The 27,589-nt window shown below is 36.3% G+C and overlaps 3 protein-coding genes across 6 annotated transcripts in view; 1 reads left to right on the forward strand and 2 right to left on the reverse strand.

The window, feature by feature from the left end:
- Positions 1 to 801, reverse strand: part of LOC121860939 — a 29,405-nt gene extending 28,604 nt beyond the window's left edge. For both annotated transcript variants that reach the window (XM_042358334.1, XM_042358332.1), the window contains exon 1: positions 615 to 801. The gene's annotated coding sequence lies outside the window, so the exon portion shown is untranslated. The remainder of the gene's footprint in view (positions 1 to 614) is intronic.
- Positions 802 to 10,139: 9,338 nt separating this feature from the next.
- Positions 10,140 to 20,377, reverse strand: LOC121860940 (28S ribosomal protein S5, mitochondrial-like). The gene is given in 11 exon segments (XM_042358335.1): positions 10,140 to 10,229; positions 11,098 to 11,253; positions 11,937 to 12,136; positions 12,757 to 12,911; positions 12,913 to 12,985; positions 14,590 to 14,667; positions 14,670 to 14,738; positions 14,856 to 14,930; positions 14,933 to 14,977; positions 19,070 to 19,216; positions 20,251 to 20,377. Coding segments are annotated over 11 exon segments (1,125 nt in total). The 5' UTR covers positions 20,327 to 20,377; the 3' UTR covers positions 10,140 to 10,178.
- Positions 20,378 to 20,916: 539 nt separating this feature from the next.
- On the forward strand, positions 20,917 to 26,816 carry LOC121860941. 3 transcript variants are annotated; one of them, XM_042358338.1, is made up of 2 exons: positions 20,917 to 21,036; positions 25,053 to 26,816. In XM_042358338.1, exon 2 carries the CDS (start codon positions 25,060 to 25,062, stop codon positions 25,840 to 25,842), a length of 783 nt encoding a protein of 260 aa, XP_042214272.1. In that variant the 5' UTR covers positions 20,917 to 21,036; positions 25,053 to 25,059; the 3' UTR covers positions 25,843 to 26,816. The 3 variants fall into 3 exon arrangements, with proteins under 3 accessions (XP_042214272.1, XP_042214270.1, XP_042214271.1); XM_042358336.1 differs by lacking the exon at positions 20,917 to 21,036 and adding an exon at positions 21,257 to 22,215; XM_042358337.1 differs by lacking the exon at positions 20,917 to 21,036 and adding an exon at positions 21,257 to 21,730.
- Positions 26,817 to 27,589: the final 773 nt, after the last annotated feature.

Below are 27,589 nucleotides of genomic sequence, written 5' to 3' on the forward strand. Positions count from 1 at the left end.
GTGCTGTACATCTGGCATCAGACGGCGTGAGTCAGACCTGGCAGGTTTCCGGCAGCTCTTAAGAGTTCCAACATGACCACTCAACGACTGATTTCTTAAAAAATTAGATATTTATTCAGTGACTTTACGCCTATCGCTTATTTTAATCAACGTTTCTAGTATTCACAGTTTCATCACTTCACATTATCTTCTTCATCCCTCCCTTCCCTTCACTTCACCAGACAGTGTACGACGTAGTCATCGTTGTACTGTAGTGGCTCGGCTCCTCTGCTCCCTCAACCCTGCCAAGTTTCAACCAATCATCAAATTATTAATTAATAAAAAATCATACATCATTAACTAATCCTAAGAGGTACAACAGCAGCAATAACATAAAAATGTACACAAGTTAGGAGATTGGTAGGCCTGACGCTTTCACTATTACACGCAACTATGCAAACCAACACGATTGTTTATATTATATATATTGAAATAACTTATGTATATATAGCTAACGAGGCCAAACCTGCATGGCGTGACACAAGAAGAAGAAGGGGAACAACTGCACGAGAATCACAGATGGGAAGAAGGGGTTCCCTGCCTGCCTCTGTCTTCTCCGGCGAAGAATACTTTACCTTAATAATCAATTTTTGCCGTTTTTGATCAAATCTGGGGGTAAATGAAAATAGAGTGAGTTGACTAGGCCTATGTCAATGTATGATATAGGAATATCAACTCTAAAACGCAGAAAAATAAACCAACAGGACGGCAAAAAAAGGTTCTTGTGAGAGCTCCGTCCCGGTATGTCCTACTCGTGTGCCTCCTGGCCAACGAATAATGGCGCCACCAAGCGACGGGGCTCACACTGATGACGTCACGCAAGGATTCCCGATGTTTCTCTCTAAAACTATGACTTTCGCTCACAACCATAACTTAACGCTCATCAGCGCCGCTTCCCTTTGCTGTTTTGAATGTAGAATACTAAGATATTTGCTATATTTAAATAACTCGTGGCATGTGTTGAGGCTAGGGCGTTCTCTTTATTACAGTTGCCGAGTTTATATATATATTGGTAATATTATCTCTTTTATGAGCAAAGAATGAATACAATTCACTTTCATAATCAACTATTTTATTACATGTACTACTTGATAAAATACAAAGATTTAATTTGGTCTGGGTAATATAATTGTTGAAAACACAGCCATCAGTGGCCGTTGCAACACCTTGCCACTTGTGAAAGTTTCGAGGACAAATTTGAACGTCCCGCCATAATACTTTCTCAGTATATTTCTAACACATGCATTCTTCTACATTAGTTGATCAGAAACAAGGCAAGTTTTATATTTATTTATCGTATTCTGTGTCGTCTTTTCAATATGAATGTAGATGCTCTATAAAAAGAGAAAGTGGCCGTATTATGCTCTTTTTCATAACTGTAAAAATACAAAACTATAATTGGTGAAGGAGTCGATGAAGATGTACTGTAGATGACGTGTTTATACAGCAGTAGATTTGGTTATAAAACTTTCGTCATTTTCTGACTCTGGCGAACATGAAGATTTTATATAATTGTTTACGTGCTAACCTTGGCCAAATTACCTTACTGTTTACCTGCAACTGTCTCGACAGAAACTGTATATACTCCCACGGCTTGCGTGGGATGTATACCTACATTTATCTATATCCATGCTCAACTGTATAATTGCAGATTTTATAACATGCTTATTCAATTATAAAACTTTATGACAATTTTACTGACACACACACACACACACACACATATATATATATATATATATATATATATATATATATATATATATATATATATATATATATATATATATATATATATATATATATATATATATATATATAATTTATATATATATTTATCAAGATTTATCTTATCCACGTTTTCATTGTGGATCTACATAAATATATATATATATATATATATATATATATATATATATATATATATATATATATATATATATATATATATATATATATATATATATATATATATATATATATATATATATGGACATAAGAATGGAGGAAACTGCAGCGGGCCTATTGGCCCATGCTGGGCAGTCCCATTTAGTGTTAGGACAGACCAGGAATCCAATGCTGTTTGTTCATTTGAGGGATAATAAGCATTGCCTTCACTGGGATAATGCCTCCTCAATATTACCTTGTAATTCAATTGACAGTAGGAACATCATAGAATCTAGTCTCATTAAACATACCGAATCCGTCAACATGAATTTGAGTAATGGTATGTACAAACTGGATAATTTCGTAATTAAGAAGATTTGTAACCAGGTGAGAAGGTTGGGTCAGCTTACCCTCTGACCTGACTACCGACCGCTGCGGTGCTTTTTTTTTGAAGATTAGTAGGGTCATTACCTATACCTGACCACTGTGGACTTGATCTCACCCTCCTCTGTATATATATATATATATATATATATATATATATATATATATATATATATATATATATATATATATATATATATATATATACAGTACCTTGTTTTGTACTTCTCCTTAGTCTTTACTCACCCCTGAAGATGTGAATTACACAAATAGGGTGGTGGACGAGTGGAACAAGCTTAGCAACTTTGTAGTAAGTGCGGGAACTCTGGAAAGTTTCAAAAGGAGGCTAGATAGATTCATGGATGATAGAGTGGTAGTAACTCTCGACAGGAGCTGCCATGCACAGGCCAACCGGCCTATTGCAGACTCCTTATTTTCTTATGAAAACGCTTGGGAACTTCGTGTTTTATTTTTCCTTGTGGTTATCGGCATATATATATATATATATATATATCCTGTGGTTATCAGCATATACCTGGATCACGCGCACCTACAGTGATTTACTTGCATATATATATATATATATATATATATATATATATATATATATATATATATATATATATATATATATATATATATATATATATATATATATATATATATAATCATGTAGATCCGCAATGGAAACGTGGATAAGATTAATCTTGATAAAATCACAATATTAGAACGGCATACTGAAAGCAGTGCACTTTTCGTTCATATTAGGAACAATAATCATCTAGTTGAAGCAAGTTTGATTAGAGAAATTAATTCTTTAAACGTTAGTGATGGTCAGTACAAAATTGATATGTTACACAAATTTATTTGTCAGTGGCCCAAGGTTAAAAATGCTTTGAAAACATTTGAGGTAGACGTAGGATAGATGATTAGTGAGTCATATTTTTTACCTGATCTGACGTGACTAGTTATGTCGCCTGTTCTTGTAAGTTCTAATTATGTTTGCTGTGGTGGTTGGTGTGTGGATTAGTGGATGTCATGTTTTAGCTGAGAGAAGGGTTATCACCCTTGGGGGTGAATTACATGATCTCACACGAGGTGTCCTCACACAATGTACCCACAGAGGGCGACCTCACCTTACCTGGAGACCAGGCGGTAGAGGATGACCTGATAACGAGATCTGAGGTCATTTGGCCGGTCATTGCCGTTTATAGTAACTTGGAAGACACATAACAACGTAATGGAGGAAGGTACTCAAAATGATCTAAATTATGCTTACGTTGATTACTTGATTATACACAAGAATCCGAAAAAAAACGTCAGTGAAACAAATGGGAATCCTGAACAGTCATGCACCGATCCACAAGTAGAAATCACCCCTGATAAAATTGCAGTTTCACACCGTAGTGTTATCAAAAAAAGAAAACGAGAAACCCGTTACAGTTCTATTGAAGAAATGGTTCATATAATAAGGGAAAACGCTTCCTTGAGAAAAAAAACAAATACAAAAAGAGGCAAGCAAGAGAAATAGATGTAACTGTTATGTTTTTCTTTAGCATGGCGAAGATGTAAAAAAAAATTACACTTGAGTAATGTATTGCACGCAAAAATAAGCATGAATGAATTACAACATTAACAGCATCCTCAGTATCAAATTCAGCATTAACTAGTAATTCAGTATATTCACCCCAAATGGACACTGAAATGGATCCATAGAACCTAACAACTGCAGAAACCAATAGGCCTTCAGTGTTAGAACTTACAGGTTTTCAATTTGGTCCTTAAAACAAATAACTAATTTTTTTGTTTCAAAATTAAAAAAATATTGTTTTTTTCAAAATTGAAACATTTGGTAATTTTTCTTTATTCAAATTGAAAACAAAATCATGTTTCATAATGAATTTTTTTTAAATTGAAAAATTTAATATTTCGTTTCAAGTTTGAAAAAAGGTAAATTTTCATGAGTTGAAAAAAAAAGTAAATTTGCATTACAAGTAACCATTTTACCTTAATAAACTTTTTAAATAATAGCTGTATTATTTAATACTTGCCCCGGTACCTTAGACATACAGCTAATTTTTCACCAGTACTGAGTGAAGCACAAAATTGTGTATTTTGCTTTTGTATGTCTTCTTTAACGAGATCATGTAAAAAAATACATTCTTCCTGGTTCATTCTGAAATACATATGGTATCAACTTGGATGTTCTTCTAGTTCTTTAACTAAGTGATGAAATTCACCCATTTCTTTTCTTTTTAAGTTTAGCTCGTATATCCACCAAGACTTCGTTAGGGGTGGGCTTCCGGGGCTTTAGCCCCGAATCTTTTCAAGGATTAATAATGTTTTAACTTCAGGATTCACTTCCATCCATATCATATGAATTTTATATGAGTGTCCTTAATTTATCAATCACAACTCCTGATGAGTCCTGCTGTTACACAGTGCCTTGAGGAGATTGGAACAGCCATGGCAGTAGGTCTTAGAGCAAAACTGGATGAACGCGAATAGTGCTTATGTGCAGAAGGCCAGATGGGATTTCCCAAGGAATCACACTCCTATGTACCACCCCCCCCCCCAGACCCCAGCAAGGGAATGCACTTCATATCATCATGGGTTGCTCCACTCAGGTAAGAGATAAGTTTTATCAGGAGCTCTTCAGACTGAAGGAGGGAGAGCCTAGTGTTTGTATGCTGTACATAAAACATAATTGCACCTGCAAAAATTCCATGAGACATCTTTTCTCTTGGATAAAACCTAACTTTTGTACAAGAAAAAATCAAGAGCTGTGAAATTCTTTGGGTCCAGTCCTTTAAAATTCCCACATTTATCACCATCTTATGTAAAAAAAAAAAAAAAAATCCAGTCACTATTATTTTCTTGCACATATCGGGTAGTTCAGATTTGAAAGTCCATTGTCCCTGAATTTTTTTCAGAAAAACTTGACAAGTTATTAGATACTGTATAGTTTTCATATCTTCAACCTATTACTGTACTGTACTGTACAAGTTGTACTGTATTTTACAAATTGATTGTTACTTGTCTCTTAACATTATGCCTCCAAGAACTTAACGGTGGAAAAAAATCCAATTTGATCGTCCCCCCCCCCCCAAAAAAAATCTAATACAGTATATCTGCATTTACGCGGTCAATTGAACCCGTGGAGGCCCGCGTAAAACGAGAAATGCGTAAATGAAATAACAGAACATATGGGATTAATTGAAATAGAGACTGGGCCGACCCCCAAACTCCACTTTTTCCGACACAATACGTGCGTTGTAGTAAAAATAACATCTTAATTTTATGATGGTAAGCACACATAATTAATAATTAAGAGAAATATCAATAATATTAGGTTTTTTAACACTTACGTTAGTAGAATAGCTGGGTCGGCACACATGGATGGCGGCTGGTTCCGAGGCAGATTAGTTGCCCTCCGGTGAATCACTTTCACTACTCACAGGGGTTTGCAGGGCCACCCTGATAAACCCCTCAAAGTCCATATCGTCACTATCACTGACTTGGGCTGGCTGTGGTTGTGGTGGGTTGCAGGCGAGGAAGTCCTCAATACTACGTTGACGACTAGCCTTGATGTTGTCTAGATAGATCTGGATATACAGCTCCATAAATTTCGTCAGATGGTTATTAGATGCTTCATACCGATGCTTGTCTGGGTAGTTGTTAAGGATGAACTTAATTTTCTCCCCCAACTCGATGATTTCCTTCACACAATCATGGCTTGGTCCAGGAAATTCAATATTTTTCTCTGGTAGTGGGGGTCCCGCATAAGCCATTGTGAGGGGAATAGCGGGCACAAGAGAGAACTGAGAACAATGAGACAGGCCCTGCTAGGTCAGCGACTTCTTCCCTCCCGTGGTAGGGCACGTCATATTACATTAAACCAATCACAGCTAGTGGGGGAGGGTGGTAAGGATGCGTGGCCCAATCACAGTCCGATACGTCATATGACGTCACCGATAATGCAACAGTGACATACTCTGCACTTTGCCGCTTCCCCCAGCGTGTGGTCAGGCATGGCGGGAGGTTTGAATCCAGAATGGCGCGCTGGTTGACCAGCTGTCAGAAAACCAAAATTACTTTAATTAAAGCATTTTCATTCTGGCAAGGCACGCGGTAAATGACAAAACGCAGAACAAAAGCCGCATAATGCAGACTATACTGTACTGTACTGTTTTGGGTTTGGTTAGAATACATGGAATTTGAAATGTTCAACCTGTCTTATTTTCAATCTTGTAAGTCATTTCCTGATAAGGTATATAAGGATGGTTGGAAGGGAGCACAGAAACTCCTTATTTGAAGATTTCACAGTCATTCAAAATCTTGAAATGGATGGAAAATGTGAACCCGTGCGATTTTTTGTGATATCACGCACCACCAACACAAGGGACATAACCTCAAGCTCGCCAAGTTATCATGTAGAACGAACATAGGAAAATATTCACACAGAGGGTGATAGATCTATGGAATGGTCTACTAGCTCAAGTTGTGGAATCGAGAAAGTACTAGGCTTCAAAATAACCCTAGACATAATAATCAGGAACACTGGAGGTAACCTAGTACATAAGCCACTGGTCTCCTTCCCTCAGCATAGCTACCTCTTGTAGCTAAATTAGGTAAAATGTCTTGTTTATAGAATTATAATATAATTGATGATATTATGTTACAGTACAGTAATCTGCATTGATGAAGAAAGGATATAAAAATATCAATAACATTATCTTAAAAGAAATTTTAACTACTACTGTACAGAATATACAATGCACAACAGACAAAGAATTTTAACAAAAAAAGTGTATAGAATACTTAGTGGTCACACAATCTGCAGTTTTTATCATCAGTGTCTGGTGAAAAATTGTTTTTCTCCATGCTGGCTCCCCTCGGTCACATACAAGATATTAGTTAAAGCTTGTCAGCCTGATGGAGGTTGGTTGGAGCGTATGATGCCATGTCTCTGAATATTAATCAGGAATTATTACAATGCCTCAAGATTACAACACAATACCATCCAACCAAACCATCCTGGGGGTACCAGTAAGCTCCTTTATCCTGGGTTTGCCTACCACATCCCTAGATTCTTTCATTATGTTGCTGCCTGAAGACAAGAACCTCATTCACTATATATACTGATTCAAATCATAAATAATTACCTGATAGAAATGAAGATTTACAGATAATATTCTTGTCATTGTTTTGTTAACATCACTGGCAGCAATGCCCAGTTAGACTCATCACTAGCCACATTCTTCTAGCCCTCCCACTAACAGGCCAAGCTGTGAGGTATTACTGGTTGCTAGTGTCTGTAAATAATCCAAGGAAATGCATGAATTTTAGCATCTCAAAAATAAATTGCATATGTAGTGGTATCCCCTACTTTTTGCATAAAAATTTGATCATAAAAACTAGGAACTGTATATTTTTTAATGTCTGAAAATTTGCTGCACAGGAGATGGTAAGAAGGTTACATCTGCAGCAGCAAAAAGGTTAAATTGAAAATTTCTGACTCAAAAGATATGTGATTTCACCATTAATATACTAGAGCTGTGTGATTTACTAAAAGTGTAGATCACCCTTTGTGATAATGGGTTTATGTAGTTGTCCTGTGAGTGTTAAGTTAAACACTTGGTTTTAAGTTTAATTTTACATTTTAATGCTTCTCTTCGACATCATTCAACATGTATCTTGAAGTGTCAGCATTTATGTACAGTAAACACTTGGTAAATATTGAGATACTAGCAGATAAGTGTACAGCCTACTTTATTAAGTTTGCTTGTCTCACATTCAAATTTGTTTCTTTGCAGTGATGATTTATCAAGAGTGGTTTCTACTTCCAATGGGGTTCCCGGCCTACACTCAGGATACTGCTCGGTGTAGAAGCTATGTAATTCACCATGTTCCACCAACATGTCAATTTTCATCTGAGGGAGAAAACAAAATAAAAATAAATCAAGTTCTGTACAGTACCTTATTTTACTTTGTCTTACAAAAGTTACAATCATCTGTATGGCATTCTTGAAATACAGTAGATACTTCTAGCAGTTGATTCCACTTTCAGATGTTATTTTTGGGCTTTAGTTTATATCAACCTGTTAGGTGCATTCTTATGTTAAGTAAATGAGAAATGTTTATTGTTTCATGTTCACTTAATCATGTGCCTTCATGCTTTCTTTACAGCTGTTTCAGAAGCATCACAGTGATATCTGTAGGGAAATAAATACTGAAGATATACTGTAGATGTAGATCCATAATTCTTGTTCCAAGGACAGTTACTCTTACTAGAGAAACCCATGAAGATCCAGTACATCTCTCTCAATATGAGATGTACACTTTCCCAACAACTGGGGGAGAATATTGATTCACATACAAATTGTTTACCCATCTTTGTGTGATATAATTATATATAATACAATACTAGTAAGTCAGGATCCTTGATTTGATGAAAGAACAAAATACAGGAATACCTCATTCTCATATTCGTACGTAAGGCCCGCTCACACAAACGCTTTTTTCCCATGTGTAAGGACCAACACCTTTTAGAAATTAATGAATTTCAATGGGAATGTTCACACGGAGCACAAGTGTGAAAATTTACGGGCAGGAGATGCTCTTCCCGCATCAGTACCTGCACTTCCAAATCGTGACGTAAAAAAATACACCGAGTGTTCTAGAATTCTTCATGTGGCAATGGTACATTCTACTTTAAATGTTTACACTTTACTAACATCATGCACACACACAATGTTATTGTAATTATCTTATTGCAGTATATTGAAAAACATGCTGCTATAATATAAGAAACATGAAGAGCATAGATGTGTAAGCGAGTGAAATGAACGCGGTGTGTGTGGACTTGGCAAGTCACTAAGTTAGCTTGTCCCCATAGCTACATCCTCCACCTCTTCCTACCGGGCAAAACTGTGTTATCGTTATTCTACAACTCATAATTTCAGGATATTCTTATTTGTATTATTATTTTTTAAGTCTGTTACATGCACACAATTGTTCATACAGAATATGCAAAAAAGTAAATATGAAGGAAAACATTCTCATAATGTAAAAAAATATATAAGAGAATAAATATTTCTGCACAAAAACCATATTTAAATTACAGGGTATTGTTGGAAGCTAATGGTTCTGGCATATACAGTACTGGTGGCAGGCAGATTACACTAGGCAGTCATATTTGAATTAGTCTCATAAAATGGATAATTAAAGTCTACAAAAAGTACAAAGTGAACCCTGAACATGTTTCCGGTGATTATACCAAACATTATTCAAGGTCAATGTTAACCGAAGTACTGTACTGTACCTTCATGAAAAACAAAATATATACAGTACTGTATTATCAAAAGGGTTTATTAGACATACCGGTATTTCCTTCATCACAAGTGAGTCAACTTTTTTGTATGTTATATGGAGGAGAAGTCTCAATACAGCATGTGTGATGAAGTGCTGTTACTGTATTTGTTCAAGATGGAACTATAGGATCCGCATACAACAACTGGCTTCATTACACACAACTCTGACTCATAAAATGGAAAGCTTGTTTTCTTTTCTTGCCTTCTGGCTATTTTGCAGGTGGCCAGAATCAAGACCAATCCAGATTCTTCCTTCCTTCACTGCCATTTGTTCTTTTAAGCTGGCATAACAGTCGTGTTCTTGTTCCTCTTCCACACCGAGGAAAGCTCCAAGACACTCACTTGGTTTATTCATGTACATGGTTTCCAGTTTTGTATCACAAATATGCTCACCCAATCCATACCATACCCCATTTAACACCAAAACAAAGCGTTTACCTGTTCGTGGTTGCGCTTAGCGATTTCTTCAGATATATGTCATAGCTTGGCAATGACTCATAAGGTGCATTTCTTTTTCTTTAACTGTACCCTGCCACACATTACATGCTGCAATAAAAAAATAGATGCAGTACACATTTTGAATCAATACTCTGCCCCTTATTCTTTCCATTTTGAGATAGAGCTGTTTGACAAATCTTGTGGAGAGAATTTAGGCAAGTGTTAGGGAAAGAAATTACAACTGAATAAAATTAGTTGGAAAAAATTACTATCAGTAAGGTTAATAGTTAAAATGTTCACATAAAGAATTTTTTCCTCCAGATTTTGAGTGTTTCTATTTGCAATGAAAGTTACTGAGTGATAATTGATGTGGCAGCATAGGTTAGAGCTTGACTTATTCTATGGAATGGTAGTTTGTGCCCAAGGCACTCCTAGTTCATCCAACTGTAAGTGGGTATCTACCTTCCAACTGGGGAAAGTGAAAGTGGCTGGGCAGATCAGCGTATGACATCCACTTAATGATTCTCACACACAAAACATCAAGGGGCCGATGCACACTTAACTCGTATCCTATTTCTTTGCAGATTTCACAATTTAAAAAAAAAAATATATAAAAAATAAAAATCTTTACATATTTTTTCCAAGATAATTCTAATAAGCTGGCAATAACAAGCAACATGCTTTTTAGGTCAGGTATCTTGAGGTAAATGTTAGGTAATAAGCGAGAAATACAAAAAAATATGCTTTTGACCAAATATGAAATATTTGACCTTGTAAATGACCTTCAAGCCAAAATATATTAGTATCTACCCACAGCATTATTCTAATGCTATGAGTGATAGATCTAGCATCGATACTTGCTTTCAACAGAAAATGTCACAACAAAAATTTTTAGAGCACCTTCTCATGAATGGCTGGTCTACTATAAGATGAATTTGCTTTTAAAGTGATCACAACAATGGTCACAGTAACTTACACGACCGAAATCCAGTTCTTCGGTATTGGGTATTTCATCTGCAGTGCGAACCTTGCTTGACTGAGGTGACGCGATCACTTTGGGAAAGTTGAGGGTCTCATCACGGAACTCAACTAGATGCAGCTGCTTCTCATCTGCTAATTTCTGATGTGTTTTCTGGGAATATATACAGTATAGACAGACAATGAATTTCTGTATCAATTATTAACACAAAATATCGGCCATTCAATTACAGAACATGGCCTACCTTTAACAAATCATGAGGACTGCTTATAAAACACTTGGCTTCCTTTGAGCAAAAATCACCCAAAAAATTTTAAAATCTAGTAAGGTGATCCAAGGAGAACCTCACTTACGTTTCAATACTTTGTACAGTATCATGCTAACAATACTGGCTGAGTCAGACATTAGCCTAATGTTGGACAGGAATACAGGAATTTCCTCCTGTATAGTACCTGTATATCTGAAGCCTGTAAGCAACACTTCCAGACACAAGTTATAAAGTAACACATCTAAAAGAAGATATAATACAGCCATAATCCCTTTCCTTCTCTTATAAACTCCACCTACCATACTTATGCAGCATTTACCAACTGGTCATTTTATGACAGCAGTATGAAACATACAGTACTGTTATTCACTTCAACACCTGCAGGGAGTACAATGACCTTATGAACTGCATTTTACAATCTAAGATTCCCCATTTATAAAACAAATCTAAAATCACATAGCAGTGTTTAAATTCAGTTCAAGACTGCAAAGTAGATTTTACAATTAATTTTTCTTAAGTATTTCAACCACTGTAAATAAAAATAGTGTGTTTTACTGATGTACTGTACCTGGTTAATGAGTCCTAAAAAAAATGCCTTGGTGAGGTTCTGAATATTGCTGGGACCTTCAACCTTAGCATGAATGTCCTTGATTCCAATGACTTCACATATGGTGCGGATGGCTCGGTGACACACTAACCCATGACCCTCAGGCACCTTTTTGACAAATATTTTTGTTTTGCCAAATTGAGTGAAGAAGTCATGGAGGACTGTAAAATAGAATAAAAAAATTATTAAAATATTTCCAAGACCTTTTTAAAGCTAGTATTGTATGGTGTAGAAGGGTAAAGGTGACACAATAAAGAGGGTGCACAGGGGTAATGTAGTACAGAAGGTGCACCCACTATTGTTAAAAGTAAATGTAAATACAATTACAGTACGGTATACATTATTAAAAAATAAATTAGATTGTTAGCACTCTCAGGGTTTCCACACAGAAAGATACATATAAAAATGTAAAAATCCCCAAAACTTTAAATATTTTATTCACCAAAATTTTTAATTACTGTATTAATATGAATTACTGTATACACAAAAATTTTAATACAGTGTACATTATATATAAGTAACTTCCTTCAATTTGGGAAAAAAAATTTTGTACCAATAAAAGCATAAACATGGAGTATGGCTGCCTCGCCAGCCTCTGGACCACAAGGGGTGGGGATGCCTAGCCCCCCAAGACCATAAGGGTGTGGCTGCTATCCCAACCCCTGGACTATCAGAGGTGTGGCTGCCACCCAAGCTCTCTCCTGAGTGTTAACAACATAGTAGAAATATAAAAGAATATCATAAAAATGACTTATTTTTTTTAATATTCTTTGTCACTCACCAGTGTGTTCATTGTAACGCTCAATGTAGAGAAGTCTTTGTCCTGCCATATTCTTCACTTTCCTAATAGCATCTGGCACAGTTGTAGCTTTAGCGAGGGCAAACCCACCTAAACCGTTGCCATTTCCAGTAACGACAAATATGCTCATTCGTCGTTTTCTCTAAGATGGCGGTCATGCAGGTCACAACTTTCAACTCAAGCACTTTTGTATCAAATCCTTCAAAAGTATCTGAAATAAGTCCATATTACTTCAATACTGTATTTTAATCTTTTTACACAACTTCGTTTCAGTAAAAATCCAGTATTGTATATGGTCACGCGTCACAGATGACTACCGGGGGTAATATTCTATTAAAATATCATCAGAGCAAATTACTGTATTTTAAACATATAATTTTAGTTTATTTCTTGTTAATTAAATGAACTGTAAGAATATTCTTTTAACAATCTAATGGTGTATCCAGTGTCGTCTTTAACAATCTAATGGTGTATCCAGTGTCGTCTTTAACAATCTAATGGTGTATCCAGTGTCGTCTTTAACAATCTAATGGTGTATCCAGTGTCGTCTTTAACAATCTAATGGTGTATCCAGTGTCGTCTTTAACAATCTAATGGTGCATCAGATCTCTAATAATCTAATGGTGTTTTCAGGAAACTGACAAGACACCCCTAAATGAAGTGCCAGAGCCCAGCATCTTATTTCTAATTCAAACTTTTTGTATTACTTATTTAAGTATTAAATGTGAAAGATTCCTGTACTCACAAAGCAAGACATTTAAATCATGGGTACAAGTTTTCTGTCAACCCAAAATCTACTTTACAAAATAAACTGTTTTATGAAATATTTGAGCATTCTAAATAAGGTATGAAATTTAAGAACAGAGAAACATTGTCTTTTTTATTTAATTTTCCATATATTATTACATGAGAGAAAATGAGGAAAACTGGTTCAGTGGCTGTGTGGGTGGTGGTGTGAGTGTTGAGTCTATACTTGGCTTTATGAATTTTGAAGTGTGGCAGACAAAAATTTGACAAGGAACTAAAAATTTAGAATTGATGGAATGAATATTAACTTGGTAGGCCCACACACTTCTGGTTATCCTGAGGTTATAGTGTTCTGTATCTAAATATGTAAACAATTGACAAATTCATTCCATGTTATTGAAACAAAAACTCTCAATAATTTAAGATATGTAGAAGGGATCTCCCAGATACTGTGGTGGGCTAATGGTAATTGCACTATTGTGTGTAATTCAACAAAACACAAACTAGAAGAATCTAAAGAGTAAAGAAAACAATGAGATATTCCTGTATGTGCAATAGTATGATGGACATTTCTGATAATTTTATAATTGTTAATGTTATGGTGGATTTTTTTCTGAACTGAATCACCAAGGCAACATGTCCCAACAGACAAGTGACAGCAGTAGAGGCAACATGTTCCAAGAGATAAGTGACAATAATAGGAATCCATGTGGGAATGTTGACTTTGTGTAAGATGAAGTGAGTGCCCAAGTGCTCCTTGTCACACCGACTTGGTCAATGAGCATAATAAGCCATCCACTGTGTGTTGTGGATGTTGAAAATACCCAGCATTATGAGTTTGGCTCTGGGATTATGTTGTACAGTATTTTAAGTACAGTTAAGTTAGTGAGAGAGTGTGAAACAATGTGCATCACAAGAACACCAGGAGAGCATGAGACACAGTGGACACAGTTGGTTTGGGTTAGGTAAGGTTGCTGGGATAGTTTAGGTTCTTACTACTAAGTTAGGTTGTTATATTAGAGTATTGGATTAGTTTAGGTTACTGCATTAGGTTATGTTAAAATATACCTTCTCCGATGGGATCTGGGATGCCAATACTCCTCCCAGGCATTTTAGTGCCAGACCAACCTCTCTCAAGAGGGTCTTCATTTGTTGAATTAGTTCTTTCCCACGTAATACTGGAGCATTCAAGCCAGGCCACACCATATTCACCTTTCCTAAAGTAAAAAAAATGATAAATTTGCCAATCATAACTTTGTAAACACTTTAATTAATGGTATTACAAAATATTACAAAAAAACAAGATAAGCATATCAAAATGTCAAACTACTTACCAACACCAATTATTTGACCCCTATTCAAATCTTTGGCTCTTCTCTTGCCAACACCCTTCCTGGCTCGCTTCTTTCAAGTTGCTCACACCTTGTCACGCCTTTCCATAACTGTGCAGCGGATACTGTAATAAAAATACTTCTTGGTAAAAGGCTAAACAAGAGCAGATGGATTGACAACACATATTCCCCAGACACAAATATGAGAGCCCATTCCTTAAAATTTAAATTATCATAAATCCCGAGTGATGTAAATTAAATCTCTGCATTCATGAATTACATTCCTGGAAACTTTGGGCATGCAAAATTAAAAAATAGAGAAACCTTTGTTTAATAGGAAAGAGGAGGTTAGGATTCCAGGTCAAACTGAGCATACGGTGGATGAGCACATATCTGCATCTACTGAGGTAAAACGTGAGTCAGTTGACACAGCACTGAAAGTGAAATATATAGCTATGGAATGTGCACAGAGTGGCTAATTACATCAATGATGAAAGTCGAGATTTCAAAAAAATCATCTAACTACCTTTACATTTAAACCTTATGTACCTAAAGATGAATCGATTGTAAACTGTAGGCCCACCAAGCATCAAAGATATGAGTTGTATGTCACATCTTGCATTGAGTTGGATTTGAAGGTGTTCAGACTAAAGAGATTAAACACACCAGTCTGATATGTAAAGTGCACCTAAACTAACATTTCATGAGACCAATACTGTATATCTATGATGTGACAGGTTAGGTAGAGTGAACTACTGTACTGTACTGTACTGTACAGTACTTATGATTGTGAAATATTCTCTTGAATATATCAAACCACATTTCCCACCCCATTAGCTGCACCACCTTAAGAGATGCACCTCTAACTTAGCAGGGAATATCTAGGGAATTTTTTGTTTTGGTTCTCAAGCAAGCAGTGTTTCCTCATCAGTGCTACTTAAACATCTGCCTTATATCTTCAATTACCTTAAATTAACAGTTCTCTTTTGGGCTTTTTCTTCCAGGAGGAACATTTATCATTAAGCTGGATGTTTTTACCCATTTTGGCTGGGGTTTCCTGAATTTATTATTAAACAAAAACTCATACAATATCATAAACTATACCATGAACGCATCTAAGTTTTGTTGGGTGTACCAGTAGCATTTGTTTTGTACTTGGTCAAACATTTGCTGTAGCGGTGAAGATTCGGAAAGGTATACTTCATATTTATATGGAGATAAAGCCCCCCCAAAATATACTATATACAAACTTTCCACAGCAAATTTATATTTTTGGAGTATTTGGGACTTATCGATTTCACACAGGGACTTACATTTTGGAGACACTGTTTAAATCTGACTCATACGAGTATGTCCCGCTAATCACCGTCAGTTTCTGGGCCATATTCAAGATCGTTTAGCTTCAGATCTCCCTATGGGGATTGCCCACATTTTGCATTCAAGAAGCATGGGGAATGCTCAGATATTACAGGAATTTTCGTGAGAAGGGGGTGGGCACTCTAAGCAGGCCCTAAGGATAAACAATGCTGACTATTAACATAATTGCAATTACAAATATGCTGCAATGCTTCTAGTACTGTACAGTATAGTAAAAAAAAAAATAGTCATCATACATATATATAATAAATTTCGCTGAAGGAAAAGGCTGGATATGGCATTTAGACATTGATACTCCACCCCCAAAATTTGACATTTCATGTTTGTTTACCAAAAATCAGATCACCAAATTTGAAACCCATTCATGAATCTAGTGTGAATATACAGGAACGTCTTACTATAGAAATATCCCTTCAATTTTGTTGATGTCTTTAGGCCTACTCTAATATAACACTACACACTAATATAGAAGATATATTTGATAATTCTACTGATTTAGATTATCTTTATTTTATTGCCCATAACTAACATTACAGTTTGGGTTGTTTGACACACTCCAGGAAGATTTCTCTTTTGTTGTCAATATTTTTACAGGTGATATATTAATCAGATAGCATATTAGCCTAGGTCAGGGTTGAGTCAATACTGATGCTGAAGTCTTCACTCTAACCTCACACACAGACACATGCGAATTCATTTATCATCACCAGTATACAAGATTGGGAAATTTTTACAAGTTGCCCAATGTCCCACAATATTTTTGGGTCCAGTTCTAGATATAACTCATCATTCTGAGTACCTTTCATTCTATACATTTCTGCCATAAACGAATAATTCTGTACATAATAGAACCTGACCTAACCAGCCAAAGAAACCTACCTAACCTCACCAACTCCCTTGCCATATTAAACAGAAAGTACTTGTTATCAGGTACCAATGAAAGCAGCTTTATTGAAGCGTCATGGTATAATTTTACATTTTATGTGGACGTGAGAATACGCTTGGACTGAGCAGGTCAATTGTAAGCCAACAGACGACATGCAGTAACTCAGCAGATTATGGGCAACTTGTATAAAAAATACCACAAGATTTGTACAAAACAGAATACGTATATGATAATTCTATTGATTCAGTATATCTTTATTTTATTTTTATTGCCCACAACTAACAGTAATTGTTGGCAGACCTGGAGTAAGTCCCATGCAAACCCCACAATTTGTACCACCAAGAATGTGACCAATGCCCATGGCTTGGGCAAAGCTCACTGTGAGGATTCCTCATGAAGAAAGCCCATAAAATGATCTTGAATACAGCCCTGTGTTACGCAATAATCCTGCACATCCTCCATATTTTGAATTTTAGTTGGGTAGTCACAAGATGGCTTCTCTCTACACCAGTGTTTTTTCTTGGTTTGACATATCATTCACTGAGTATTTACAAAAAAGCTGCTGCCAGTGACATTTTTAAGGCTCATGGTATTCTGCCAACCTCTGTGAAGTGCTACAGGTGTTCATGTGCAAAATATAGAACGACTGTAAAGGGCGTCAAGAGTTTGGTACCTCGTGCCAGCAATAAGAAGGAACATTACCGACAATATTTTGCTCTGTACAGGTACATGTTCCAAGCCAAATACAATGATCACTTTATCCTCTAGTATCTGTTAATTAAGGTAACATTTATACACAATGGGGGGTCAGCAGGATTCGTTTAATCAGGTTTTGCATGTTTTTACCCCACAATTTCCCTCTGCAAACCCCTGCCCACTTTGTGCAACCAATACTGTTGGTATTTGGAGGGTCAAATCTCCATAACCACTAATTTGCAATGGAAATGAAGGTCATATTCACTTGAAACAACAGAAAATACACTAGTAAAACCTATTTTGTGTTCCGTAGTCAAACTTTTCCGAATCTTTACCTCGATATCAGCATTTGCCCAATGCTTTTTCTTCACAATGGAACAGATGTCACTTAGTTGGATACACTGTATGTGTTTGTATTAGCAGGGCTTGGAAGACATCTTAATTCTAAAATCACATAAATTATTAGCAAATAAGTGGAAAGAAGAACACAGCTGTATTCCTACTCCTTTAAAGAATCACTGGTAACAGTTGAGACATACCCGATAAACACTTTAACTCATGAAATCAATGAAAAATGCACAAGAAATAAATTTTGCATAAATCACTTACAAGTCTTTTGTTTGAAGAGGGCTTCAAAATTCACCTGTCATGTCCATCATGTTCATATCATTTCTCGGTATTGGTTCTATTATTTTTTTGTTAAATATAAAAGTAAGTATAATACAGGTACAGTATAACTGAAGTATTTTAGGATATGTTGGGTTTGGTGAGTTAAGTCTGCTTAGATATTTTTGGGGTTGTCTGTCACAAATCCTCATGTGTAGTCCATCTATTTGAAAGTGAAAAGCTGAGAGATTATGCCTCCTTCCTCCACATAAGCAGAAGGAAATGACAAAGCCAATACCTATCAAGGCTGTCCCTTATGTGGACCATCATTTATACAAGAGTGCACAGTAAACAAGTATCATGAAGGTTTAACTTATTACTATAATATATGTGATATTAAGATTAATCAGTCTATACATTTTCCTCACAGAGGAAGGCCCACTCATTAACAGAATAGGTATGGACAGTAATAATCCTAATTTGGGTAATAAGCCATATGAATTATCCAATCCATTATCAAGTGATTAGCTGACCATCTCTTGGAGTGGTTCATCTAAGTTCTTCAACAAAATACATAAAAGCCTATAATATAACCTCAAAAGAAAATATACTGTAGTAGTAAACCTTGACATCAACAGCAAAAAAGTCTTACATTTATTGAAGAAGCTTGTTGTGTTTCTGGTGAACTGTACAATTGGCAGTGAAGGTGCACACATAATATGCTGCTGCTCCACTCTGGTGATCCTGGCAGGTACTGTCGGAGTTCCCCGCTGTGATACACTGACATAACATCTTGACCCTGTAATAAAAAGTGAGGTGGTTAATACAAGACTTTTTTCTATCTACTTCGTCTCTGCTCTCACTTTTGTGTGGGGCTCATCAACAAAAAGCTTAAAAAATAGGTGAAATAAAAGACTGGTGGAAAGTGACAGGAAAGTACCCAGACTGCATGTAGAAATATATCCTGTACTTGTTGATGTGATTAACTTACAGAATTTGCCTATAAATATAATTATCACAAGACAAGACATTCACTTAATTAGTTTTAGTATGACACACTGATGTAGTCCTAGCATGACACTGCTGGTCTTAGAATGACACACTGAAGTAGTCTTAGCATGATGCTGAAGTAGTCTTAACATGACACTGATGCAGTCTTAACATGACACACTGATGTAGTCTTAGCATGACACACTGATGTAGTCTTAACATGACACACTGATGTAGTCTTAACATGACACACTGATGTAGTCTTAGCATGACACACTGATGTAGATTTAACATGACACACTGATGTAGTCTTAACATGACACACTGATAGAGACTTAGCATGACACACTGATGTAGTCTTAACATGACACACTGATGAAGTTTTAGCATGACACACTGATGCAGACTTAACATGACACACTGATGTAGTCTTAGCATGACACACTGATGTAGACTTAGCATGACACGGTTTTGTAGATTTAGCACGACATGGTTATGTAGTCTTTGCATGACACACTGATGTAGTCTTTTAGCATGGCACACTGATGGAGTCCTAGCATAGCACACTGATGTAGACTTAGCATGACACGGTTATGTAGACTTAGCACGACACGGTTATGTAGTCTTTGTATGACACGGTTATGTAGTCTTTGCATGACACACTGATGTAGTCTTAGCATGACACACTGATGTAGTCTTAGCATGACAATCATCCGACGGCGTTCTCCACTTCAAACCATCACACACAGAAGACTTCTCTGGAAGAGGCTATTTAACCTGTGGCTCCATAAATTCCCTTGAACCATATAAGTATGTATTATGTTAACCAAGATATATACTTACCGCATGATGAAACAGATCTAACATTAACAGAGACAATATTTCTCGTTAAACTTGTCCACAGCGTCGAGGATGCCATGATGTTGTTGTCATTCACTCAGCTGTTTCTGCCAGCAGCCATCCCATGCATCTACACAAAATGAAAACAAATATATTAATACAAAATTAAACAACAAAAAAGACTCATATATCAACGATACTAATATTTTGAAGGAAAAAAATTCTAGTCTGTGAAACATGGGGTTTTCCGTATATTTGTTCTTTTCTATAATGTACAACAGTGAGCTCTACAAGATGCACCTCCGTCCGCCAGGCATAATAATTTTTTCGCCACTTAACAGATTAATAGGGCGAAACAACACAAAACTTTATGAGTAAATAATAACTGGATACCATGCATCATTACACTGTAGAAGCCAGTAACCGTTGCCCATTGGGTTAACTCCAAGTTGCCGCTGAGATGATGGCATGATGAAACCTTGTAGGGGTATGAGATATTGGTGCACACTCAGTATGGGATGGAGAAAGGAAACTCACAATGTGCTCACTGTATACATATTGTATTGGATGTACAATGCAGCTTGTTGCTGGGTAGGTAGCATGGTAATAAGCGTTGAGTAGAGAGAGCTGGGTGGTGAGGGTGCCCAAAGTGAGGCCACGCGGCTTGAGGGACGCCAAGGTCGCTGGCGGGAGCGGCAGCCGCCCGGCTGGCTTGGAGGAGGTGGTGTTGCTTGCTGGTGGCACTGGGTAGAAAAGAGAGCTGGTCACAGTGGTGTCAGGCCTTATAAGGTGGGGATAAGCGTGGGTAGATATTTGACCCCCGCTCCGTGGGCTGGGGAGTTCGAGAAGGTTCGGTGCTTGTAGGGGAGGAATCCACTACAACCTCACATGGTCGTGAAATTCCGTGAATTACTAGAATTAACATAATGGAAGGAGTCAAAGAACGAAAATTCGGTCCATGTCTGCCTTGCCTTTACTTTATCGTCTTCCTTTCGCCTATCATTGGCATGTTAGCCACTTAGCTGGTAGGTCGCGTCATCAATGTTGGGCTGTGGCACACTGACCTGTTTGTTAAATTTGTATATAAGAACAGCACATGCATCAGTTGTTTCATAAACAACTGCAGAGAATTTCGAGGGTGTCTCATGCATGAGATTTTGGGTGGAACACACTATTTACTAATTATATAGCTTTGGGAAGGTTTATCAACAAAATTGTTGTAATTGGGTTGCATCTTGTAAGCAATCTCGTGACCATCTGAACAACTCGTACAGATCTTTTTTTAGGTTGCGACATTGTCTAAACTTGCGACCTTCGCTCTTTCTATGTGTATGTCAACTTGTTTTTCTAATAAGTTACCATGTTTAGTAAATAAAGTTTTCTAGTCTGATTATACATATTTTACAGTTACCTGCGTCGCCCTGCAGCGTCGCTGAACTTTGGTACTGTACCTTTCTAAGTCAATCTCAAGTTTCTCAACCACGTAAGCATTTCCCAGTGCTGTAATATGCATGCAGTATATCCAATTGCACAGTATTTTGATAGAGGCAGTAACCAGATAAGTTTCCTCGTAATTTAAATCGAAGATAAGAACAGAAAACACGAATGCGTAAAAGTTTTAGATATTTTCTTGGTGCGATTTTTATTTCTCAAGAATGTTAGATAGATATATGGTTATTAAGTAAAATCAATATACAAGTTTACAATGATTCCGTAGGTGTACAACATTCATTAACTGCTGTAGTTACAAACAATTACATATACGTACTCTACTTATACTAGTATTCTATAGCACACAGTATAGGAATATAAAGAATATATAGATTTCAATAATACAGAAAATGATATGGTATAATACAAATAAAAAAAAATACACATAGACTACTGTACTTATATACAATGTACACAGTGTCGGTATACATAAACAATGTAGGTATACAAACAATCTGCAGTACGTAGACAGTGAAGGTATACAATATAAGTGTACATATGCCTGTTTTTCAGCAGTATCCTCTTTTAGGCTGGGTAGCTTGCTAGTCAGTAACAATGAATCTATAAAATTATTATACTGTTCTTAAGTTCAAGATTTTGTTTTCTTAAAAATTCTTGGTACTCCTGTACAAGGAATCACCCGCCTCTCTGTATGCATACGTACTGGGCCTAGATTCTTTAACGGGTTACCAACATCTTAATTGCTTAAGAGTTCATAAACTCCTACGGTGGTGATTCACTAAAGACTTGCTTAGTCCACAACTGTTTAAAATTGCTGACCTTCCTTCGTAACTTATGGCGACTTTTGAGTACCTGTAAACTATTGTAACCTAACCTTAGCGGTCTACAGACAAAACCCCAGTCTCATATATAAAATAAAACACTATTATGTTAGGATAGGTGCTTCTATATGTCACTTTGTCGGTAGAAAACTGTTGGGGTTTTGTCGTGGATTCAACCTTAGCATACCTTACCTTATCTCACTTTATCTAAATATACCTTACCTTATCTAACCTTACCTATTTTAAAATACATTTGCAGAGATAATCAAAGGTTAAAGTGCATAATAGTGGTATTGCGAGTTACATTTATATATAATCAACAGATTTATAGATATGTTGGACAAATTATTGGAAAAAATTATCTCCTCAAATGGTATTTAAAAAAAATTATGTTATTGAAAATTTTCTAGAGAACTTAATTGTTTGTCATGTGCATTGCGGTTTTCTGTGTTGAGTGAAGGTGCTACATTCCATCATTAATCCAATTTGAAAATGTTGCCGTGTAATGACTGAAATTAAGTATTATGAATGCGTGGAGGATGTCTATCTAGATAATTACACTACAATAGTCTTAGGTTAGCTTGGTAAAGGTAACATAAGTTTAGGTTAGGTAAGCTGTCATCTTGAAAAATAGCAGTCATCCTGAAAAATGGCCACCATCTTGAAAAATGACCACCATCTTAAAAAATAGTTGCCGTCTTGAAAAATATCAGCCATCTTGAAAAATAGCCATCTTGAAAAATGGCCATCTTAAAAAAAATCTTGAAAAATATTTGCGATCTTGAAAAATTGCCTCTATCGTGAAAAATGGCTGCCATCTTGAAAAATAGCCGCCATCTTGAAAAATAGCAGCAATTTAGAAAATTAGTTGCCATATTAAAAAAACTTAAAAGCAAAATAACTGTTAAAGTATTAATTGTATCCAAAAATAACATCCTGTCAAAGTTGTTCTAATTCATGTACTTACTAGCATGTTACCTTTATGTTATTAATACGACTTTGAAGGATATTGGGCACTGATACGATAAAGTTGACATTATGACTCGGCCTTTTAATATAATAATAATGGAAGCCCCTCGAAATCGAGGATGGCCAGTCCAAGGGCCTCCTAGGTGTGAATTTGTTAAGGTGTAGAAGCTGTCGCCAACACAACAACCACACCCTAAGTTAACGATCTGCATGACACAATGTCACGGAATAGTCCGAGAAGACTGGACAGCTCACCAACTGCACTGGCTAACCATTATCCCGGAATACGATCCGCAAATCGCTTAACATCCATGTTCCCAATTACTGCTGGGTAGACAGAGACAAATGACGTAAAGAAACTTGCCCATAGTTTCACCCTGCCCGAGGATCAAATTTGGGTCCGCTTGCTTGCAAGGCGAGGATGCTGACCATTACACCACAGCTCAGCCAATTAGGTCCTATTTAACAGATCCTCCCAGGTAAAAAGCTTCTGTTTTGTGGATTTACTTCATTATATACAAGTGTCTTCCTTACATCAAAGGCTTCCATAAGTCTCTGCAAAGTAGAAGTCATGAAATTGGTTGAGTATTTCGCCAGGTGTGTTAGTTACGTTGTGCCTTCAGGATTTCCGGAAAGAAGCAGTAGACTTCCAGAAAGTCTGTTCTCGGGCTGTGGGGGAGACTGACGAGGCAGACAATGTTCCTGCTGAAACAACCGAAGAGTATTATAGGCATTCGCTAAGAGTTCCATTTCCTGACCATAAGAAACAGGCAAGGGCCCATATTCACTTATACTGTTGAGATACAAAGTTCATAGCTGTCGGGAGATCTAAAGTCCATACAAACAACCGTAAGAACGATTCACTAGGTTCATAACTTAGCCGTGGTGCTCGTACGAACTATGGCATTAGTTTGTAAAATGCCAACAGGTGGTGGTGGTGGTGTGTTTCCTCTTGGTCAATTCCCTGCGACATACATAACTGATTAGAAGACATAAGCCGATCAAGTCACAAGAATATTAGACCCCATAGAGTGCACTTGTGATCACCGTAGACATTCACAGAAGAAAAGAGGGTAAATTTGGATGACACACCGGCACCGATTTTTATTTCGGCAATAACACATCTGATAAGAAATTCCTCGGTATATGTACCATATATGACTCATTTGTATGTGCCAACAGTGATCTGTGTAGGAGCTTTGGTAATGGTGAATTTGGACACACTTATCTGCCTTTACACTTTGAGGTAACAGATAAGTGGTTTACAGTCAAAACTTCCACAATTATCATCATAATGGTTAAAGACAAAAAGTGAATACTGATATCATGGTTAAATTGTACCTAACCCAATCCAAGCTCATCAAACCTAATAAAAAGGGGGGGTAAAAATGCATAAGTGATACCCCATTTTTCCTTATAGAAAAGTATTATTTTCATAGGTTTTTTATTTAATACATTCAGTAGTGATGTTCTTTTTCACCATAAAATTAGTGAAATGTATCTCAACATAACGTAACCTAACCTAACCTTTGCTGCAATTAATCAGACATTTTTTTTTTTCAGTTAAGCTATGAATTACCATGCAGATGACCGTTTATTAGGGGCAAATAAATATTTCAAGTCTTGGTATCCGGACCCAGATCGCCCTCTTGTATCCCATGAAATATACTACCATAAGTTTTATGATATATCTTATACTGTGCATTTCGAGGACTATCAGCAAATGTTCCACGAAGGCTCCATAATTCCCAACCCCATTATTGGCAAGAAATTCTCCTACGCGTTAGAAGCTAATGAGCAATTGATACAGTTTGTCGTGTCTTCAACGGGTCACAACAAATATGGCAACATCAGCTTACTTATTAACTTGAATGAATTACTGTGTTACTTGCAGATTCAAGGTGGTTTTTACACTTACCTTTTGGAGATAGTTGAATACCCATCTGTTAGTGTTGCTAAACTGATGTTCTCCCACCTCCAGTTTGAAGACATACCTAAATATGATGCATCCAAGCTAGGTAATCCCTGGTACAGGGATCCACAAGGCAACAACTACTGTTCTTTCAGCACCAGAAGATTTCAATATTTTGGGGAGAATGAATATGATACTGAGTTGGAGTTTCACTTGCAACTGACAAATGGTCAATGTAAGGAGCTGTACAACAAATGCAGAAGAGAACCAGTGAGTCATTATGAAGCTAACCTAGAAGAGCCTTGTAAATGTATGAAGTACAGACTAGGTCGTCGGGATAGGTGGCAGAATTGTCCCTCACCCTGGAAGAGTAAGGAAACAGCTCTGAAAATGTATGAGCTACAGGAAGAAATTAAACCTGATGGCAAAGATGTTATCTAGGTGTGTGTGTGTATATATATGCAAGTAAATCACTGTAGGTGCGCGTGATCTAGGTATATCGAGCAAAATAACGGAGATCAATTTAGCATTAATTTTGATTTAACAGAAACGGGTAGCTCGAATTAGTTTGTTAAATCGAGAAAGTACCGGGTATTTATATATATATATTGCCTAAGTTTATTAAGGACTCTCATGCATTGTATACAATTGCTTACTTTAAAACCCTCCCCTTTCTCAAAGATATATTTGTGTTTCTTTATATGGAACTTTTGGTTGTTGGTTAGGTTTTGAAGCTGTTAAAATATTCTTTTTTCTTTTCTCACATATATGCAGGTACATATTTGATTAACATTTTGTGGAGAATGTGCTTCACAAACACAACTTTAGTTCCTGCAAGTATCATATTCTATCACATTTACTTCTAAATATACTGTACAGTACATTAATGCATTTTTAAACTGTACAGTATAGTAGAGCCATGTTATAAGAGATAGTTTTAGAAAATAGGTTTGAGTAAAGTATCAATCATGATAAGTGTATTGAACAATCATGATAAAGAATTTCTGTTATGGGGCCATCCAAAATATGTCATAGACTTTGTGATAATTTCACTGTATGATGTCAGTGTGTGTCTGTATAACTTTATGTATAGTCAGTAAAAGTATCAACCACTCTGCTTTGTGTAACAATATGAAACGTTATGCAAAAATTGTAAACCTATACCTGTGGCTACCAGCGTCAGTTGGTTGTTGTTGTTCATTTTCTTATTCCATCGACCTTGAGGTGGTTGATGTTTATTTTACTGACTCATGTGATTAAAAGATTCCCTTGTGTAACTGTTCCTTCACAGCTTTCTATCTTACCTGTAACTGAAAAAATGATGCTGTACCATCTTGATTCTATGGCTGACCTTAACTTTCTAACAGTAAGTGTCTGGTTCATTATTAAAGGCAAATATATTTAAGCAATGACCATTATGCTTTTTAATATGGACTCTTACTTGTTGATTTGTTAATGATTCTAAGTGCACAATAAGAAAAATTAGTGGTATGGCTTATGGAATGTGATATACAACATTCTGTTATGATAAAACTGAGTGATATCAGCAGAGAACATACCTGTACTGTACTTTTGATATAATGTAATCACATTAATGCCCATAAATACTAATACAGGAACCAATTATAAATTATTGTATCACAAACAAATGCAACATATTGCAATACAGTACTAGACAGAAGGAACCACTGTACTTAAATAAAATGGTGCACAGTAACAATAAACTTATACCTGTACTGTACACTGTAAGGGCCATCACATCATGACCAAGAATTAGTCATTGCCCACACCATCAGAAGCTGGTCGTTACATGAGATTTATAAAAACAAAACAGTTGCAACCAAACATGGACTTGATGGCTCATAAAAGGTAGGCAGTCAAAATAAAGGTTAAATCTAATTACAGTTTACCAATGTTTGAGGTAAATCTCTGATAATCATGAAATATATACAAAAAATTTCTTAAATTGTCAAAAATTTTGAGTGAGTTCAAACCTGGAACTAGGGGATGCCTACTGCACAAGGAGTCACAGCTTTAAATTGAAGAAGCCACAGGTTCAGAAAATTGACACACCAAACTCTTTTGGGGTGAGAGTTGTGAACTCTTGGAATTACCTGCCAGAGAGCATTATGGCAGCAGTATGGAGTGTGAACTCATTTAAGATCAGACTTGACTAACACTGGTGCAG

Source organism: Homarus americanus, unplaced genomic scaffold, assembly GCF_018991925.1.
Source record: "Homarus americanus isolate GMGI-L3 unplaced genomic scaffold, GMGI_Hamer_2.0 scaffold52806, whole genome shotgun sequence".
Classification (NCBI taxonomy): domain Eukaryota; kingdom Metazoa; phylum Arthropoda; class Malacostraca; order Decapoda; family Nephropidae; genus Homarus; species Homarus americanus.